Source organism: Rhinoraja longicauda, chromosome 26 (genome assembly GCF_053455715.1).
Source record: "Rhinoraja longicauda isolate Sanriku21f chromosome 26, sRhiLon1.1, whole genome shotgun sequence".
Classification (NCBI taxonomy): Eukaryota; Metazoa; Chordata; class Chondrichthyes; order Rajiformes; family Arhynchobatidae; genus Rhinoraja; species Rhinoraja longicauda.
The window spans coordinates 32,475,241-32,495,435 of NC_135978.1; the positions used below are offsets into that span (position 1 = coordinate 32,475,241).

Consider the following 20,195-nt stretch of genomic DNA (forward strand, 5'->3'; position numbering starts at 1 on the left):
TAACTTAATGGGTTTTCTCTGCACTCTTTCTAAGGCAAGCATATATCTCCTTAAATAAGAAGACTGAAACTGGATGCTGCACCCCAGCTGTGGTTGAAAAGCCCTGCATAGTCAGCAAGACTTTTCTACTTTTGTATTTCTTCCTAAATTCTGACCACACATACATGCACACTTTCTGCTTATCACACAGTATTATCCCGATCTCTCCGAACATAATGATTCATTAAGATTACACAATGTAAATATTCTGCTCTTTATTCTTCCCACCAAAGTGGATGGTTTCACTCTTTTCTTATGTATCATTTGTGACCCATTTCATTTAATAATTCAATTTTCATTAAACTATTCATTTAACAATTTCATTTAACTATTCATTTATCTTTCTATAATTGTTTGCAGTTTTGTCCTCCTCTTACATTCATTCCACCCTTGTACCATTAGCCATCTTGGATTCAATATAAAGCTAAAGATCAGCACTGATCCTTATGGTGCAATGCTGGTTACGGGTTGCCCATCTTAAAATCTTTATTGCCACGTGTACTGAAGTACAGTGAATTTTTCTTTTTGCATATAATTTAGTGACAATCCTACTATACATTAGGCACAATCATACTAAGATAGTAGACCACACTGAGTCAGCACACAAGAGTTTCCACACTTTAAGTGCCATCTTGTACCCTCCAAGTCCGGATTTCTTTTTAAATCTTGGAGCCTTAACTTGGCCATAAAGACCCATTGTCTGTACAACAGCAGTGGGTCGGAGTCGCAAGGGTCGACCTGACCAGGTGATGTGTCGCTGACCTCCACCACTGCTCCCTGCCACCGCAGGCCGCATCCATTCCCACACTCGGCCACTTTGAGCAGCACCCGAACTAATGGAGCACTGGACAGCTACAAGGCCGACTCGATCGGCAGTTACTCTCATTCAATGTATTCTCATTTCTGCCATTCTTTCCCCACATAGGAAACTTCGGATCATGTGTCGTATAATGCTTTTCACTGCCTGAGCCAGTAATTGCATTACTGTTAACTGTAAGGAAGTCTAGACCAGTGGGTTTTAGAAAACAGCAGTTCCTTATTTTGTAGTGATATGTTTTCTTTTTATTTTGAGATACAGCATGGAAACAGGCCTTTTGGCCCACCGAGTCTGCGCTAACCAATGATCACCCCCACACTAGTTCTATCCTACACGATAGGGACAATTTACAGAAACCAATTACCCTCCAAACCTGCGAGGCTTTGGAATGTGGGACGAAACCGGAACACCCGGAGAAAACCCACACATGGTGACTCTTGTGCAGTGCACCACAAGGTCACGGAGAACGTGCAAACTCTGTACAGACAGCACCCATTGTCAGGATCGGTTCCAAGTCTCTGGCGCTGTATGGCGGCAACTCAACCGCTGTGCCACTCTGCTACATGTCTTTAGTTGAGGTCGACAGAATAGGGAAACTTCAATGTAACATTTGACACAAGGAGACCTTTCTTTTTCCTCTACTCTTGATGCTATGAACTGATTCCCCCTTACAATAGACAATAGGTGCAGGAGGAGGTTATTCGGCCCTTCGAGCCAGCACCGCCATTCAATGTGATCATGGCTGATCATTCTCAATCAGTACCCCGTTCCTGCCTTCTTCCCAAACCCCCTGACTCCGCTATCCTTAAGAGCTCTATCTACATTGAAGATTATACCAGGGTTAATCTGCAGATAATGCAATGAGACCAGATTGCTGTACCATCATGACTGCAAAGTGCTGGACTTCCTAAGGTGTGTGAAGGTAGATAAATCTCCAGGGACTGATCAGATATATCCAAGGACACTGTGGGAACCTGGAAAAGAAATTGCAGGAACCCAGACGGAGGTATATGAATCATTGTTTGACATGGGTGAGGTGCCAGATGACGGGAGGGTGGCTAAGTTGTGACTCTATTTAAGAAGGGTTGCAAGAAAAACTCTGGGACTATACACAAGTGAGCCTAACATCTGTGGTAGGCACATTATTGGAGAGGATTCTGCGGAATAAGATAAATATGCAATTCGATAGAGGCAGATGTTAAATTGGCAACGTGGTTTTGTACGTGGGAGATCATGTCTCACGTCGTTGATTGAGTTTTTTGAAGAAATAACCAAGAAGGCTGATGAAGGCAGGGCTGTGGATGCTACCTGTACAGACTTCTGCAACGCCTTTGAAACGGTTCTGCATCGTAGGCTGCTCTGGATAGTTAGATCACATGGGATCCAGGGAGAGCGACCTGCCAGGGTATAGAATTGGCTTCACGGAAGGAAGCAGAGGATGGTGGTGGAAGGTTTTTCCAGACAGGAAACCTGTGACTATTGGTGAGCATCAGGGTTCGGTGCTGGCCTGTGGTTTATACCAACAATTTAGATGAGAATGCGCAAGACATGATTAGTAAATTTGCTCATGATGCTAAAGTCGGTGGCATCGTAGGCAGTGGAGGGGGTTATTACAGCAGAAACTAGATTAACTGGACAAGTTGTCTGAAGAATGGCTAATGGAGTTCAATGCAAATAAGTGTGAGGTGCTACATCTTGGGGAAGTCAAACCAAGGCAGGACCTTCACAGTGAATGGTTTTGCCCTGGGGAGTGTTGTAGAGCAGAGGGGTCTAGGAGTACAGGTGCACAGCTCCCTGAAAGTGGGGTCACAGGTAGATAGGATGGTAAAAAAGTCCTTTGGTACATTGGCCTTCATCAGTTGCATGAACCTGGTAACTCCTTTGGAGGGGATGATTGTGTTGAACGCCAAGCTCTAGTCAATGAACAACAGCCTGATGTATATGTTTTATATTGTCCAAGTGGTCCAGTGCAGAGTGGAGAGTCAGTGAGATTGCCTGCTCCATTGACCTCCATTGACGGTAGGCAAATTGTCGTGGGTCCAGGTTCTTGTTGAGGCAGGAGATGATACCGACCATAGCTAACCTCTCAAAGCATTTCATCACCATGGACGTTGGTGCCACCGGTCGGTAGTCATTGAGGCTAGTCACCTTACCCTTCGTGGAAACCGGTACTGTTGATACCCTTTTAAAGTGGTGGGAACCTTGGTAATGAGGGGATGCCCTGAAAGGCTCATCCAGTGAGAAAGTATGAGTGCAGTTCAGAAATATAACAGCATCTATTGTATCATGGGGTATTACTATAGACCTCCCAATAGCCAACAGTAGACATAGATATGGAAGGATGTTAAAGCAATGTAGTTGTTGTCGTGGATGTCTTTAATTTCTTAAATATTGCCTTAGTGGTAAAGGTTTAGAGGGGCCAGATCCTCTGATTTACTGTTCCATGTGCTATGTTCTATGAATGTGTTAAAGCTAATGCATTAAGAGACACTAATAGACTGAAATACACAAAGTAGCTTAGCAAAATAAGTAGAAAAGTGGCAGAGGGGATTTAACACAGGGACCTTTTCAGACTGGAGGTATGCAAGCAGTGAAATGCCCCAGGAATCGGCTCATGGTCGTGAATTATTTCCATGAATAAACTGGAGGAAGGAACAAAGTACAAGAAATAGATCAGTCTGAAGAAGGTAAAGTACAAGAGTTAGATACTCTAGGGGCTAGTGGAATCAAGGGATATGGGGAAAAGGCCGGCACTGGTTACTGATTGTGGATGATCAGCCATGATCACAATGAATGGCGGTGCTGGCTCAAAGGGCCAAATGGTCTCCTCCTGCACCTCTTTTCTATGTTTTTATGTAAATGTAACGTTTCCACATTTGCTAATAATATAAAAATAGGTGGAAGAGCATGTTAGACCATGTGATTCTGCAGCAGATACAGACAGATGGAGTGATTGGGTTAAAACTGCAATTGATTAACATGGGGAAGTGTGCAGTCATGCATTTTGATCAGATGAATCAAAAGGAACATTATCTAAATGGAGAGATTCTGCAGGTAAATGGAATTCAAGGGGGTCCAAATGTTCCAATGCATGAATCACAAAAAGTCCAATAAGTAGTGAAGAGTGCAAACAGTGCGTTGGTCTTTAGTATGAAGATGATGGAGTTTAATGTTGGCCTTCAGTATGAAGATGATGGAGTTTAATGTTGGCCTTCAGTATGAAGATGATGGAGTTTAAGAATAGGGACATTTTGTTACTTATTTTCAGGGTACTTGAGAGGCCACATCTGAAATACTGCACAGTTTTGGTCCTCTTACCTAAAAGTGGATGTTATAGCATTGGAGGCTTTCTAAAGAAGATACGCCATGCTAATTGTTAGGATGAGAAAGACAAGAGAGTCAAGACAATTTGGAGCTGCATTCCTTGAAGTTTAGAAGTATGAGGGGTGACTTTATTCAAACATATAGAATCATAAGGGGTGCAGGAAAGAACTGCAGATGCTGGTTTAAATCGAAGATAGACACAAAATGCTGGAGTAACTCAGCAGGACAGGCAGCATCTCTGGAGAGAAGGAATGGGTGACGTTTCGGGTCGAGACCCTTCTTCAGACTGCCTCAGCAGAGGACATAGGTACATGGATATGAAAGGATTAGAGGGATATGAGTCAAGTGCAGATAGGGCAGGTGTGTCAAGTGCAGATAGGGCATCTTGGTCAGCATGGGCAAGTTGGGTTGAAGGCCCTGTTTCTGTGCTGTATGACTATGACTTTAACTGTAAATCTCTCGCCCTTCCTTTTCAGTGTTATCATATCCTTTTAAAGTGGTGACCATGCATTAAATGATAATATTCAATATAATAAATCAATATTCTTGCTATTGAGGGCGTGCAGCGTAGGTTTACTAGGTTAATTCCCGGAATGGCGGGACTATCATATGTTGAAAGACTGGAGCGACTAGGCTTGTATACAATGGAATTTAGAAGGATGAGAGGAGATCTTATCGAAACGTATAAGATCATTAAGGGGTTGGACACGTTAGAGGCAGGAAACATGTTCTCAATGTTGGGGGAGTCCAGAACAAGGGGCCACAGTTTAAGAATAAGGGGTAGGCTATTTAGAACTGAGATGAGGAAAAACTTTTTCAGTCAGAGAGTTGTGAATGTGGAATTCTCTGCCTCAGAAGGCAGTGGAGGCCAATTCTCTGAATGCATTCAAGAGAGAGCTGGATAGAGCTCTTAAGGATAGCGGAGTCAGGGGGTATGGGGAGAAGGCAGGAACGGGGTACTGATTGAGAATGATCAGCCATGATCACATTGAATGGCGGTGCTGGCTCGAAGGGCCGAATGGCCTCCTCCTGCACCTATTGTCTTGTCTTGTCTAACATGGGTTCTAACCTGAAAGGTCGTCTGTCCAGTCCGAAGCAGTCCTGATCCAAAATGGTTGTCAACAGAGGCCTTACCTTACCGTACCATACCTCAACGAGTTCCAGGCCCACTTGATGTAGAAATCTTCTTCCATTACATCTACATCCGGGCCTTTTTCGATTGTAAGGAGTTCTCCACTCCCAGTGATGACCCTTCGTCTCTTCTCTTGGGCTCCCCCTGCTGGCCTTCTACCCTCTTTGTATCTTTTTATTTCCAAATGTGACATCCACCATCTTGACTTTTTCTAGTCCCTGTACATATTCCAATCTTGCCCCCTCTGAACGCATAGCCCGCCGCTCACTCAGCAACAATCCCAACATTGTTATTAAACCCGCCATTGTAGTTTGGCAGGCTGACCTCTGCCATGCTGAGGCCAGGCACTAGCTGTTGGACACCTTCGCTGACCTACCCTTTGACCATGACCTCAGGAATGGACACCACACCATCTTTTCCCATACTATTTCTAATCTCATTACCTCTGGCAATCTCCCCTCCACAACCTCCAACCTTATCGTGCTCCAACCCTGCACCACTGCTTTTATCTCCTCCCCAAAATCTACAAACAGGACTGCCCTGGTGGGCCCATTGTTTCTGCCTGCTTCTGTCCCAGTGAACTCATCTCCACATATCTTGATTCAATCCTATGCCTCCTCCAATCCCTCCCCCCCTACATCCAAGACAACTAACACACCCTTCAATAACTTTCAAATTCTTGGGCCCCATTGCCTCATCTTTACCATGGACATCCAGTTCATTTACACTTCCCTCCCAGCCATGAAAGTCGCAATGCCCTCCAGTTCTTTCTCAAACAGAGACCCAATTAATTTCGCCTTACTAACGCTCCCCTCTGCCTGGTGCAACGTTTCCTCATCCTCAACAACTCTTTTGACTCCACACACTTTCTCCACAACACATCATCCTCCGATATTTCAGTCACCTCCAATGTGATCCCACTATCAGTCACATCTTCCTATCTCCACCCTTTTCCGTGTTCCTCAGAGACTGCTCCCTCCACAACTCCATGGTTCACTTATCCCTTTCGACCCAAAACACCCGCTCCCCAGGTACTTTCCCCTGCCACCGCAGAGTTCCTCCCTCACCTCCATCCAGCGTTCACAGCAGCCTTCCAGGTGAGACGGAGGTCCACGTTCACCTCCTCTAACCTCCTGTACATTGGCAAGACCAAGCGTGGACTTGCCGACCATTTCACCAAACCATTATGCATAGTCCACAAAGGCCTACCTGATCTTCCAGTTGCTAACCATTTAACTCCCCTTCCTATTTCTGTCCTGGGTCTTCTACATTGCCAGAGTGAAACCACACACAAACTGGAGGAACAACACCTCATATTCCGCTTGGGTAGCTTACAACCCAACAGTATGAACATTGAATTCTCCAATATTAGGTAACCTCTAACAACCCCCTCCCCACCCTCTTTCTCCCCCAAAGCTCCTTTCCTCCCACCGCCCCTTGGACTCCACCTGGACTTGAACGTATTTCTCCCCTCCCCCTCTACTTGCATCCTTCATAATTCACAAACCAATCTTTTGTCTCACACCTTTTTTTTCATCTCTGGCCTTTGTTCAACCATCTGCCTTTCAGACCCCCCTCCCCTGTGTTCACCTATTACGTGCCACACTTTTCCCTTCCGCTCCTCCCTCCAGCTTTCTTCAACCCCCTCCCCCCATTATAGTCAACCAATCTGAAACATCACCTATCCATGTTCCCCAGAGATGCTGCCTGACCTGCTGAGTTACTCGACCTCTGTTTTTTCCTGATCCAAAACATCACCTGGGAATCTTGTCAACACATATAAGATCCTGGCAGACATTGACAGGATGGAGACTGAAATTCTATTTTCCTTGTTATCTAGAAACAGAGGCCATAGTGTCAGAATAAATGGTCATCCACTTAGGACAGAGAGTGATAGAGTCATACAGTATGGAAACAGGACCTTCGGCCCAACATCCACACTAGTCCCACCTGTCTGTGTTTGGCCCATATCCCTCTAAACCAATGCTATCCTTGTACCTGTCTAAATGTTTCTTAAATGTTGTGTTCCGCAACCACCTCCTTCACCTGCTCGTTCCATACACCACCACCCTTTGTGTAAAAAGGTTACCCCTCAAGGTCCTAATAAATCTTTTCCCCTTCACCTTAAATCCATGTCCTCTGGTTCTTGATTCTCCTACTCTGGGCAAGAGAATCTGGGCATTTACCCGACCTATTCCTCTCTTGATTGTGTACATCCTGAGAGGAAGAAAATTTATTTTCAGAGAAGACTACATTTGGAATTGTATTCAATTCAATTAAAAAGAATGTGAAAGGGATGGGGAGTACGTGGGCAAATTAGGTTGAGACAAGAAGCATCATCTTATTGAATGGTTAATCCTCAGTAACAAACATGATGTTTAGAGCACGGAACTTTACGGACAATCAGACTACAGCCTCATTGGAGAATACGGGTAACATATATTGTCAGGAGGTGAAGGAAAGAACTGCAGATGCTGGTTTAAATCGAAGGTAGACACAAAATGCTGGAGTAACTCAGCGGGACAGGCAGCATCTCTGGAGAGAAGGAATAGGTGACATTTTGGGTCGAGACCCTTCTTCAGTCTCTTTGGGAGAGGTTCGAGTAAGTAAGGGGAGTTGAAAAGTTGAGGCAGTTGATGCCCCGCCGACAGTTGGAAATGAAAAGGTGTAAAGAAGGTAGAGGGCCATCCGGGGAGTCCAAGAGGAGGGGTCTGGCGGAGATGGGAGAAGGGATCATCACTGGGTGGTGAGAACTCCTTCCCATAGAAAAAGGTTTTGGGATTTTGTCATCTTTGTGAAACTAAATGACTTTTTCCACAGCTTTTTTGGCACATCTTAATTTTTAAATTAGTGTATATCAAATTTAGCCAAATGGGTCGATAAACAGGGGTAGAATTTCAGTATTTGAACAGTAGTCCTTTTATTTATCTAATGCTTCTTTTTTTTCCTCTGTAGTGAGAATGGAATATCTTTCCTGGCTATCTCTAAACCTTGCCCAGTCCAACACTGACAAAGCGATATCCCTGAAATGTGAATCTCTGCTGTCTTCAGAGCCAACTTTTAAAACTCTCAGTGAAACAAAATGTAAGCAAGTCTTGAGACTGGAGACACCTGTGTTGGAGTAATATAATTATGCAACATTTTCTGACATTTTATGAAAGATAATAGATTCAATGTTATTTTCTATCTCGCGCTTCCTCACGCTATCTCCGTCTCAATTTATCCATCTCTCTTGTATCTGCTACCAGGATGAGGTTTTCCATTCCAGGTCAACTAAGATGTTCTCTTTCTTTAGTGAACGGGGATTTCGCCCCTGCTGTCATAGACGGATCGCTCACCTGTGTCATCACTGTGTCCCGCAGTTCTGCTATAGCTCCTCGTACCCCCAGACAGAACAAGGATAGAGTTCCCCTGCTCCAAACACATCATTTCAAAAGTCAATAGTCAATAGTCGTTTATTTGTCACATACACATAAATGTGCAGTGAAATGAAACATTACCCGCAGTTCAACAATAAGACCAATAAGAATAATCAATAAAAATGCAATAACACATACAATCACAAACTAACACCAAACAAAAGAAACATCCATCACAGTGAGTCTCCTCCAGTCACCTCCTCACTGTGATGGAAGGCCAGAATGTATTTTCTCTTCCCCTGCCATCTTCTCCCGCGGTCAGGCTGTTGGAGTTGCCACGTTGGGGCGGTTGCTGACATTTCTGGCATCTCCAACATGATCCTACCACCAATCACTCGTTCTTATCCCCACCCCTTTCCACAGAGATCAATGCTTCCACAACTCCTTGATTCACTCATCCCTTCCCACCCAAACCACACCTTCCCTCGGTACTTTCACCTGAAACCACGGGAGATGTAATACCTTCCTATACCGCCATCCTCACATCCATCCCAAGACCTCAAAAGCCCTTCCAGGTGAGATAGTGATTCACCTGCACCTCCTCTAACCACATCTATTGCTTTCGATGCTCCCGATGTGGCCTCACTTTACATTGGCGAGACCAGGCATAGACTCGGCGACCATTTCGCCAAACACGAACTCAGTCCACCAAGGCCAGCTGGATCTCCCAGTTACTAACCATTTTAACTCCCATTCCCATACAGGCCTTTCTGTCCTGGCCTATTGCCAGAGTGAGGCCCAATGCAAACTGGAGGGACAACAATCATATTCTGCGTGCATACTCTAATACCCAATGGTATGAACATTGAATTCTCCAATTTCAAATAACTAACCAAAAATATCCACCCCTTTTATTTCTCTTCCCTATACTCCATCCAGATGTGTACCTATTTCTCCCACTATCCCGCCCCCTTTTCCCCGCCCCCTGTTCCCTTCCACTGATATCCCTTCCTCTGGCTTCACATTTCATGCCTCTTCCATCCTTAGTTCACACCTTTTGGTCTCCCCATCTTTGATCTAACTGCTAATCATAAAATCTATCATCTGCACCCAACTGCCCGGCTTTGTCCCGCCCCCACTCAGCTTCCTTCCCCCCCCCCCCACTACAAACAACCTGCTGAAAGGTCCCAACCTGAAAAGTCACCTCCCTATGTTCTCCAGAGATGCTGCCTGACCTGCTGAGTTACTCCAATACTTGGTGGGGGGGTTTTATAAACTGCATCTGCACTTCCTTGTGCCTCCCACTTTCTTCATAGACCCTTCAAATTATTTTCTTTTAACTGCCTGTCCAATTGTCTCTTGAAGCCCTGATTGATTAAGTTTCCACCACTACAGGTAATGAATTTCATATCGTGATGACTGACAGTTAGATTAAGTTGCATTTATTTCAGTGCAGAGAGACACAAAATGCTGGAGTAACTCAGCGGGACAGTCAGCATCTCTGGGGAGAAGGAATGGGTGACTTTTCGGCTCGAGTCCCTTCTTCAGACCAAGTGGCCTGACAATTAAGGCAGCTTTACTCAACCCATAGGTACATGTGATTGAGACATGACTGTCATTATGGAAACCTGGCTCAGGGAGGGACAGAACTGGCAGCTTAATGTTGCAGAGCACAAGTGGTACTGGTGAGATAGAGGCGGGGGTAAAAGAGGATGGGGAGTTGCTTTACTGATTAAAGAGACCATTCTGGCTGTAGTCCATGATGACATTACTGAAGAATCATCCATATGGGTGAAATTGAGAAATAAAAATGAAATGATTCCTTAGTAGGGATTGTATTATAGGCCCCCAAATAGTCAACGGAAATTAGAGGAACAAATATGCCAGAAGTTTGCAGCATAATAGGATTGTCATTGTGTGGGATTTTAACTTTCCCATGAGAGATTGGGACTGCTACAAGCCTGTACATCTTTGGAATGTGAGAGAAAACCGGTGCACCCGGAGAAAACCCCACAGTCACAGGGAGAACGTACAAACTTCATACAGACAGCACCCATAGTTAGGATTGAAACCAGGTCTGATTCTGCCACCATATTAGACAGGAGCTTGCAAAAGTTGATTGGAGTAGATTGTTTATAGGCAAAGGGACTTGGGGAAAGTGGGATGCTTTTCAAAAATGCGATAGTGAAAGTTCATGGTATGCATATTCCTGTTTGAATCTAAAGCACGAAAGGTAGAAGTAAGGAACCCTGGATGACAAGGGAAACTGAGGCCTTGGTCAGGAAAAAGGAGGAGGCATGGGTCAGGTTTTTAGTTTTAGTTTTCAGGGTTTTTTTAGATTTAGAGATACAGGCTCACCGATCCATGCCAACCAGTAATCCTCACACATTAACACTATATACACACATGGGACAATTTACAATTATACCAAGCCAATTAGTTGACAAGGTACAGGCAGCTGGGATTAAGTGTATCCCTAGAAGAGTATAGGGGATTGAGGAGCATTCTTAAGAAGGAGATAGACACAAGAAGCTGGAGTAACACAGTGGAACAGGCAACATCTTTGGAGAGAAGGAATGGGTGATGTTTTGGGTTGAGACCCTTCTTCAGACTGGTCTTAGGAAGGAAATCAGGAGGGCATAAACTGGGCATGAGACAGTTCTGGCAGGTTAAGGAGAATCCAAAGAGATGTTTTAAGTATAATAAGGGATAAGGCCTAATGAGGGGCAGAATAGGGTCCTTGGGAACCAAAGTGGTTATCTATGTGTGGAGCAGCAAGGGATGGCCAAGGTTCTCAATGAATTACCACTTTTTACCGTGGAGAAAGATATGAAGATGGCAAAACTTTGTAAGTTAATGGAGATATCTTGAGAACAGTTTGTATTACAGTTAATGAGATGCTGGATGTCATAAGATGTATTTAAAGTAGATAAATCTCCTGGGCCTGATCAGAGATATCCAAGGTGTCCTGACTGAGATAAATATTTCAACGTTAGACACGGGTGAGGTTACAGATGACTGGAGGGTGGCTAATGTTCTGGCTAAGGAGGGTGGAAGGGCCCAAAGAGTGTTGTAGAGCAGAAGGATATAGGAATACAGCAACATAGTTCTTTGAATGTGGTGTCACAGGTAGATAGGTTGGGAAAGAAGGCTTTTGGAACGTTGGCCTTCGTCAATGAGGGTATTGCAGGGAGGTTGGACAAGTGTACAAGACTTTGGTGAGACTGTATTTAAAGTATTGTGTTCAGTTTTGGTCACCCTGCTATAGGAAGGATGGAATTAAGCAGAAAAAAGTGCAGAGAAGATTTATGAGGATGCTCCCAGGAGTGGAGGACCTGAGCTTGGGAAAGATTGGGAAAACTAGGACTTTATTCTTTGGAGCACAGGAGGCAAACGAGTGATCTTATAGCGGCGTATAAGATCATGAGGTAAATTGATAGGGTAAATGCAAAGTCTTTTACCCAGAGTAGGAGAATCAAGAACCAGAGGACAGAGGTTTAAGGTGAGGGAGGAAAGATTTTATCAGTCCAACACTCCAACGTGGATGAGTGATTTGAATCAAGGTTTGACTGGTCAGGCTGAAAAAGTGTTTCAGTATAGTTTAGCATTTGAGAAGAGTTTTTAATATGATCAGGTTCATTAGGGGTGGAAGGTAGGAGATTAGTCACAGAGTCATACAGCATGGAAACAGGCCCTTTGGCCCAACCAAATTCCCCCACCCCGTTGTCTGTCCACTCCCTACCTTGGTAATCACCTCCAGCCACACAACCTCCCTGGCTTCAGTTCCAACCTCTTGTTTTTGCTCTTCTATTGGTGACAGTACACTCAGCTGCCTCCGCTCTAGGATCAAACTATTTCCTTCTCGAATTATTGCTCTTTTCTTCATTTTATTTTCTCCCTAATGCCTGCTTTATCATATCATATCATATCATATCATATCATATATATACAGCCGGAAACAGGCCTTTTCGGCCCACCAAGTCCGTGCCGCCCAGCGATCCCCGTACATTAACACTATCCTACACCCACTAGGGACAATTTTTACATTTACCCAGCCAATTAACCTACATACCTGTACGTCTTTATTGACCAGGGTTTTAATCATTTCACCTACAATTTCTTTATGTAGATCATTGTCAAATGTTGTTTGTTTACACGAGGTTGTGAAGCAACTTGACCCATTTTACAACCTAAAGACGACATATAAGTGCATCAATGTTGTTTTGGAAGTATGCTAAATTTATGCCAGTCAGTGCACCTCAAACCATTGTTTGTGTTGGTCCAAGTCCATAAGTTTCAGCAACTTTATTATTTAATTATGAATGTGCTTACAGATGCGGCCAAGGTGATGAGTAATGTCCTGTCTTACTACCAGAAGATTCAACACTCCAGCGACTATCTTTCAGAAGCAAACTATCTCCTGCTGGTTCCATTGGTACAGGTCTCCTTAGCAGCAACCACTCCCAGTACATCACTCAATGTGTTGAGTACTCAGTTGGTCGAAGAATATGTAACATTCATGGAGTGGTGGATGAGGGAACAGGTTCATCAGGTATGTTCATAGAAAAGGACACCAGATTTTTTTTAATGCTTTCTAAAGTAAGTAAAATAAACCTGTGATGCCTTTGGCTAGGATATTGATGATGCCACTAAATATTAAGAAAATAATAGAAGCAAGGTTATTGGAGTCTCAAACTGGGCCAGAATTCATTGATTTTTAGCCAGGGTTTCTGCAGAAAACTGCCAGCTAACTGCATTGCTTGGTCAGCCTGTTCCTGATTTGTAGGCCTTTGAATTCCCACAAAAACGTTAGAAACTAGTTGTAAATCAGATGAAAAGATAAGTGGTATGTTTACTTATTTTTCTTAATCTTAAAGTTTTAGAGTCATACAGCCAGAACCTTCACCCCAACTTGTCCTTGACCGAGGTGCCCCATCTAAGCTAATCCCTTTAGCCTGCATTTGCCCCATATCTCTCCAAATCTTTCCAATTCATGTACCAGTCCAAATGTCTTTTAAATGTTATTGTACCTGCCTCACTATTTCCTCTGTATTCATTTACGTAGGTTTTACTGATAAAGAACAGACTTCAAGATATGCATCAATAGAATAATCTATGTAACATAGGGGGGGGGGGGGAGGGGGGGGGAGGGGGGGAGGGGGGTGATGTAGAAACACTGCTGCAATTTCTACATGGTGAAACCAAAATGTATAAAAATGGCCTTGATTAAAATCTGACAATGTGCACTATTTTTTCTAATACAAATCACAAATTGTGGAGTACAGAGGCAAATAAATAAATGATAGGTCTTTGTCCTAAACATTATAGTATATGTAGGAAGGAACTGCAGATGCTGGTTTAAACCGAAGATAGACACAAAAAGCTGGGGTAACTCAGCGGGTCAGTCAGCATCTCTGGAGAAAAGGAATAGGTGACGTTTCAGGTCGAGACCCTTCTTCAGACTTGGCTCAGTAAATCTATTTTTGCATTTTGCATTTTCAGTAAAGTGGAAGCACATGTTTTTGCAGTCTGTTTATCGTAAACTGAGCTTTTCCAACCGATGAATAAAAAGCGAAAGAGATACAGGCAGTTAAAATTAATTTTCACTTTTGCTAGTTTCTCTTTTGTAGATTATAATGCAGTTTCCACAATCGCCTCTTTATAGTTTTAAAGGTCAAATTTGCCAATGTATTTTTGCAAAATCGTTATTACAGGATATGAAGAAAGACTCACTGTGATGGCTGTTTCTTTTTTTTGTTTTGTGTTGGTTTGTGATTGTGTGTGTCATTGCTTATTTTTATTGCTCTTATTGTTGGACTGTGGGTAACGGAATTTCATCCACAAGACATTTTTTGGATAACAATAAAGGCTATTCTGATTCTGAAGTGGTGAAATACTGACACAGACAGACAGTGGTAACAGCAATATGCAAAATTGTCTCTGACTTTGTTTAGTCATTAGATTAGGTTTTAAAATGTAAAATATATTTCTGTAATGCAGGTCTAACAGAAACCTGGTAACTTCCTATAAGAGAAATAAAATCCCTGTCACACAGGCGGTTTTTTAGGCGACTACGGGCGACTAGACTGTCACCACACGGTCGCCAGGGTGTCGCCTGTACGGTCGTGAGTTGTCTCCAAAGAGTCGGAGCGTTTTTCTGGTCGCCGCTGGATTTTGAAATGTTTAAAAAATGTCGGCGACTGTTGGTTTGACGCCAATGATCGTAGCTTGACGTCTCCTGACGTAGGCGCTGTTGTAGGTTGTCGCCAGGTGACGTAGAATGTCGCCGGTGCAGACTTTGTTGAATTCCATTGGCGACTACCTACGACAACTGGCGACAGGTACCGGCCTCAAACCCGGAGGCCAAAATGACGTGAATTGTCTTCAGTTGTCGCCGACACGGTCGTAGCTTGTCGCGGGTAGACGTAGGTTGACTTCGGTTGTTGTAGGTTTGCTGTCTGTATGGTCGTAGGTCGTCGTAGGTGCGGTCGTAGGTGGACGTCCTAAGTCGCAACGATTGGGTCGCCGGTTGTCGGTAGCTTGCCATAGCTTGACATCGACTAGGTGGTAGGTTGTTGTAGTTTGTCGTAGACATTGTCGTGGGGGGGTTCCAGTCGCTGTTTTTTCGGTGAACTGCTACGACTATTGTAGTTAGTCCCTAGCAGGTTCAGTATTAATTCAGTGACGTTCACTAATGCCACCATAATAGAACAGCACAGCACAAGAACAGGCCCTTCGGCACACAATGTCTGGGCTGAACATGATGCCATGATCTCTTATCTACTATTTTCTTCCATTCCCTGCATATCCATATGCCTACCCAAATCCAAATGCACGTCTCCTTTAAATGTTGCCCCTCTTACCAAACAATTCAAGTCTATCCAACCTCTCCCTGTGGCGAATACCCCCTAATCCAGGCAATATTCTGGTAATCCTCCTCTGGTAAACCTCCTCTGCACCCTTTCTAAAACCTCTGCATTCTTCCTGTAATTGGGCATAATACTGCCAATGTGGCCTCACCAAAGTCCTATAAAGCCACACTATGACTTCCTGATTCTTATGCTCATTGCCCTTACCTTTAATAACAAGCATACCATATTCTTTACCACTCTATCTACTTGTATTGCTACTTTCAGGGAGTTATGGACTTGGACTCCCAAGATCTTTCTGCACATCCGTGCTATTAAGGGTCAAGCCAACTATTGTATATTTCCCCCTTACATTTGAACTCCCAGTGCAACACCTCACACTTGCTGGGACTAAACTATCTGCCATTTCTCTGCCCATTACTCACTTATATTCTGCTGTAGAATTTGATAGCCTTCCTCACTGTCCATAATCCCAGCAATCGTGATGTCATAAGCAATGTGAAAAGCATTTTTTTTTAAAACATATAAATAAGGACATTAAAAAGTTGTTGATGGGGTAAGTCACTGGTCTCCTGAATTCTACACTCCCATTCTGCCCCTCCTCCATCTCCTCTTCTGTGTCAGTTCCATAGAGCCATTCAAAAAAATATCTACTTCCTCTTTAAATACTCTCATAATTCTAGCATTCACAATGCTCCGTGACAGAAATTCTGGAGGTTCACCACCTTTTACAGGATGTTCCTATGCGTTTCAGTTTGAAATGACTAGCAATTTATTTTGTATCCCTGCCCAGTCATTTAAGATTCTTTCACTTGTGGAAACATACCAACATCTACCCTGTCATATCCTCCAAGGATGTTTCCATAAGATCACCCCCTCATTCTTTTCACACCAAAGAGTAGAGATCTAAGATATCAATATAAATAAGTGAGTCATTAAAATGGCGACGCAAGAAACAGCAGTTGCCAGAATCTGGAACAACAAACAATCTACTGGAGGAACTCAGCATTGGATGATGGTGGAGGGTTTTTGTGATTAGAAGTCTGTGACTAGTTGTGTATCACAGGGGCCAAGAGTGTTTTATTGTCATATGTCCTGAAACAGAACAATAACATTCTTTCTTGCAGCAGCACAACAGATATGTAAACATAGTACTCTGTAAACCCGTAATAAACAACAACAACAAAGTTCAGTATGTATATTAAAAAACCATAGACAAATAAACCAGTGCTGCGACCTTCGCTGTTCATCGTATACATTAATGATTCAGATATGAATGTCGGAGCTTTGATTAATAATTTTGCAGATGAAAGGAAATTCAATGATGTTGACGACAGTGAGAACGATAGTTTTAAATTGATGTGTCCATGCCTTGAGTGGATGTAGCTGCAGTTGGACACATTCCCCCCCTACATCAAAAATCTTCTAACCCACCTCTCTAACTCCAGGTCCCTCAGGTCGGCCGACTTGGGGCTACTCACTATCCCACGGTCTAGGCTTAAGCTCAGGGGTGACCGCGCTTTTGCGGTTGCAGCTCCTAGACTGTGGAACAGCATCCCTCTCCCCATCAGAACTGCCCCCTCCATCGACTCCTTTAAGTCCAGGCTCAAAACCTATTTCTACTCCCTAGCGTTTGAGGCTCATTGAGGAGGTGCTGTGAACTGTTTTGTATTGGCTGTTATGTTTGTGTGCTATTGTATGTTTCATTTTTTCCTTAGTACCTAATCAGATGTACAGCACTTTGGTCAACGTGGGTTGTTTTTAAATGTGCTATACAAATAAAATTGACTTGACTTGACTATGGTGCATCCTTACTGCTGAGAGCATCTTAGACAGAAGCTTTAATGAGGTGATTACACTAAAGATGCAAGCAGCAGGTAGCTGGGTGATCACTAAGAAAGGTAGAGAGAGTAAGCAGAGGTTTCAGGGTTCCCCTGTTGGTCATTCCCTAAGTTTTGGATACTTGGAAAGGAGACCAGCATCTGAGGTACAATGACTGAGTTTGATGCTCAGCGAGGCAGGGTGCAGACAAGGGGCGGTGCAGCGGTAGAGTTGCTACCTTACAGCACCAGAGACCTGGGTTTGATCCTGACTACATGTGCTTGTCTGTACAGAGTTTGTACGTTCTCCCCTGAACCACATGGGTTTTCTCCGGGAACTCTGGTTTCCTCCCACACTCCAAAGACGTTCATGTTTGTAGGTTGATTGGCTTCTGTAAATTATAAATTGTCCCTAGTGGGTAGGATGGTGGTAGTGTGTGGGGATCGCTGGTCGGCGCGGACTTCGTGGGCCAAGGGGCCTGTTTCCATGTTGTATCTCTAAACTAAACTAAACTAAACCAAAGGAGACATAGTATTAGGAGACTAGATAGTTAGGGGATAAACAAGAGTTTTAGAGGCTGTGAACAAGACTCCTTGTGTGTGCAAGGTACAAGGATGTCCATGAGCAGTTGCAGAATATTCTCAGAGGGGAGGTTGAGGTCGTTGTACACATTGCTGCGGACAACATACGTAGTCAGGAGGTTAAAAAGGAAGACCTGAAAGGTCATAGTTGTTGGAGTGTTCCCAGTGCCATGTACGATTGAGGGTAGGAATAGGGGGAAAAGGCAAATAATGAAGCTGAGGAGCTGGTGCAGGAGGGAAGAATTCAGATTCTCTGGCAAATGGAATCTCTTCTGGGGCAGAGGTGGCCTGTACAAGAGGGATGGATTGTTCCTGATCTGGATGAGGACCAAGGTAGAAATTTTTTTCCTGGTAGAAAAATTTGCAAGAGCTACTCAGGAGAGATTAAACTAATCTGGCAGACAGGGAGGAACACAAAGTCAGAAGTGTTGGTGTTCTTGAAGTGCATTAAGATGGATAAATCCCCAGGACCTGATGGATCTATCCCAGGTTATTGAGAAAGCCTTGACGAAGATCTGTGCATCTTCTCTAGCCACAGGCAAGCCCCGGGAGGACTTGAGAGTAGCTAACGTTGTTCCTTTATTTAAGAAGATTTTATTTAAATAGGCTGGTGAGCCTCATGTTAGTGAAAGGGAAGTTATTGGAGATAGGTCTTTGGGATATGGTTTACTACCATTAGGGAGAGAATGAGTTAATTAGGGACAATCAGCATGGCATTGTACATGGCAGGTGGTGTCTTACTGACAATGGAATATTTGACGAAGAGACGAAGGTGATGGATGAGTGGATGTTTTCCACATGGATTTTGATAAAGTCCTCTGTGGTAGGCTGATCACTAAGATAGCGGTAGCGCAGATCACGGTAGCGCAGCGGTAGAGTTGCTGCTTTACAGCGAATGCAGCGCCGGAGACACAGGTTCGATCCTGACTACGGGTGCTGCACTGTAAGGAGTTTGTACGTTCTCCCCGTGACCTGCGTGGGTTTTCTCCGAGATCTTCGGTTTCCTCCCACACTCCAAAGACGTACAGGTATGTAGGTTAATTGGCTGGGTAAATGTAAAAATTGTCCCTAGTGGGTGTAGGATAGTGTTAATGTACGGGGATCACTGGGCGGCACGGACTTGGAGGGCCGAAAAGGCCTGTTTCCGGCTGTAGATATATGATATGATATGATATGATATGATATGATTAAGATGCATGGGATTAGCAGTGACTGGATTCAGAACTGACTTACTGAAGACAGAGGGTTGTGGTGGAAGGACAATATTCAGGCTGGAGGTCTGCGACCAGTCGTCTTCCACAGGGATCTATGCTGGGACCTCTGCTGTATATATAAATGACTTGGACATAAACATGGATGGATTGGTCAACAATGACACCGAGATTGCTGGTGTCGCGGACTGTGAGGAAGGCTGTCAATGTATACAGCGGGATATAGAAAGGCTGCAAAAATGGGTAGAGAAATGGCAGATGGAGTTTAATCTGAGCACGTGTGAGGTGTTGCACATTGGGAGTCAAATATAAGGGGAAAATATACAGTTAATGCATGAACTTCAACAGCATTGCTGTACAGAGGGATTTTGGGGTCCAAATCCATAACTTCCTGAAAATGGCAACACAAGTAGATAGAGTGGTAAAGGCATATGTTACGGTTGCTTTCATAGGTCGGGGCATTAACAATAAGAGTCAGGAAGTCATGATGCCTTTTATAGGACTTTAGTTAGGCATATTGGAGCATTGCATGCAGTTCTAATCGCCCCATTACAAGAAGATGGAGACTTCAGAAAGAGTGCAGAGAAAATTTGCCAGATTAATGCCTGGATTATGGGGAATTACCCACAGGGAGTGTTTGGACAGACTTGGATTATTTTCTCTGGAATGCCGGAGGTGGCGGGAGGACCTGACAGAGGTTTTTTTTTGAGAGGCATGGGTAGGATAGACGGTCAGAACCTTTTTTGCAGGTTGGAAAACCAAATACTAGAGCGTATGGCTTTAGGGGGAGAGGGGCAACGTTTAAGGGAGATTAGGCAGTTTTTTTACAGAGAGGGTGGTGAGTGCCTAGAATGTGCTGTCATGGATGTTAGTTTAGTTTAGAGATACAGCGCGGAAACAGGCCCTTTGGCCCACCAAGTCTGTGCCAACCAGCGGCCCCCGCACACCAACACTATCCTACACACACAAGGGGCAATATTTACAATTTTACCAAGCCAATTAACCTACAAACCTGTACGCTTATGGAATGTGTGAGGAAACC

General features: G+C 43.9%; 1 protein-coding gene across 3 annotated transcripts in view; it reads left to right on the forward strand.

Moving 5' to 3' along the window:
• Nucleotides 1–20,195, forward strand: part of LOC144606241 (uncharacterized) — a 68,083-nt gene that overhangs the window by 21,264 nt on the left and 26,624 nt on the right. For 2 of the 3 annotated variants that reach the window (XR_013548931.1, XM_078422150.1), the window contains exons 5-6: nt 8,268–8,396; nt 13,006–13,223. Coding sequence is in view for 2 of the 3 variants with exons in the window: in XM_078422150.1 (XP_078278276.1) it covers nt 8,268–8,396; nt 13,006–13,223 (347 nt within the window). In the remaining variant the exon portion in view is untranslated. The remainder of the gene's footprint in view (nt 1–8,267; nt 8,397–13,005; nt 13,224–20,195) is intronic. The other variant, XM_078422151.1, reaches the window with a different exon arrangement.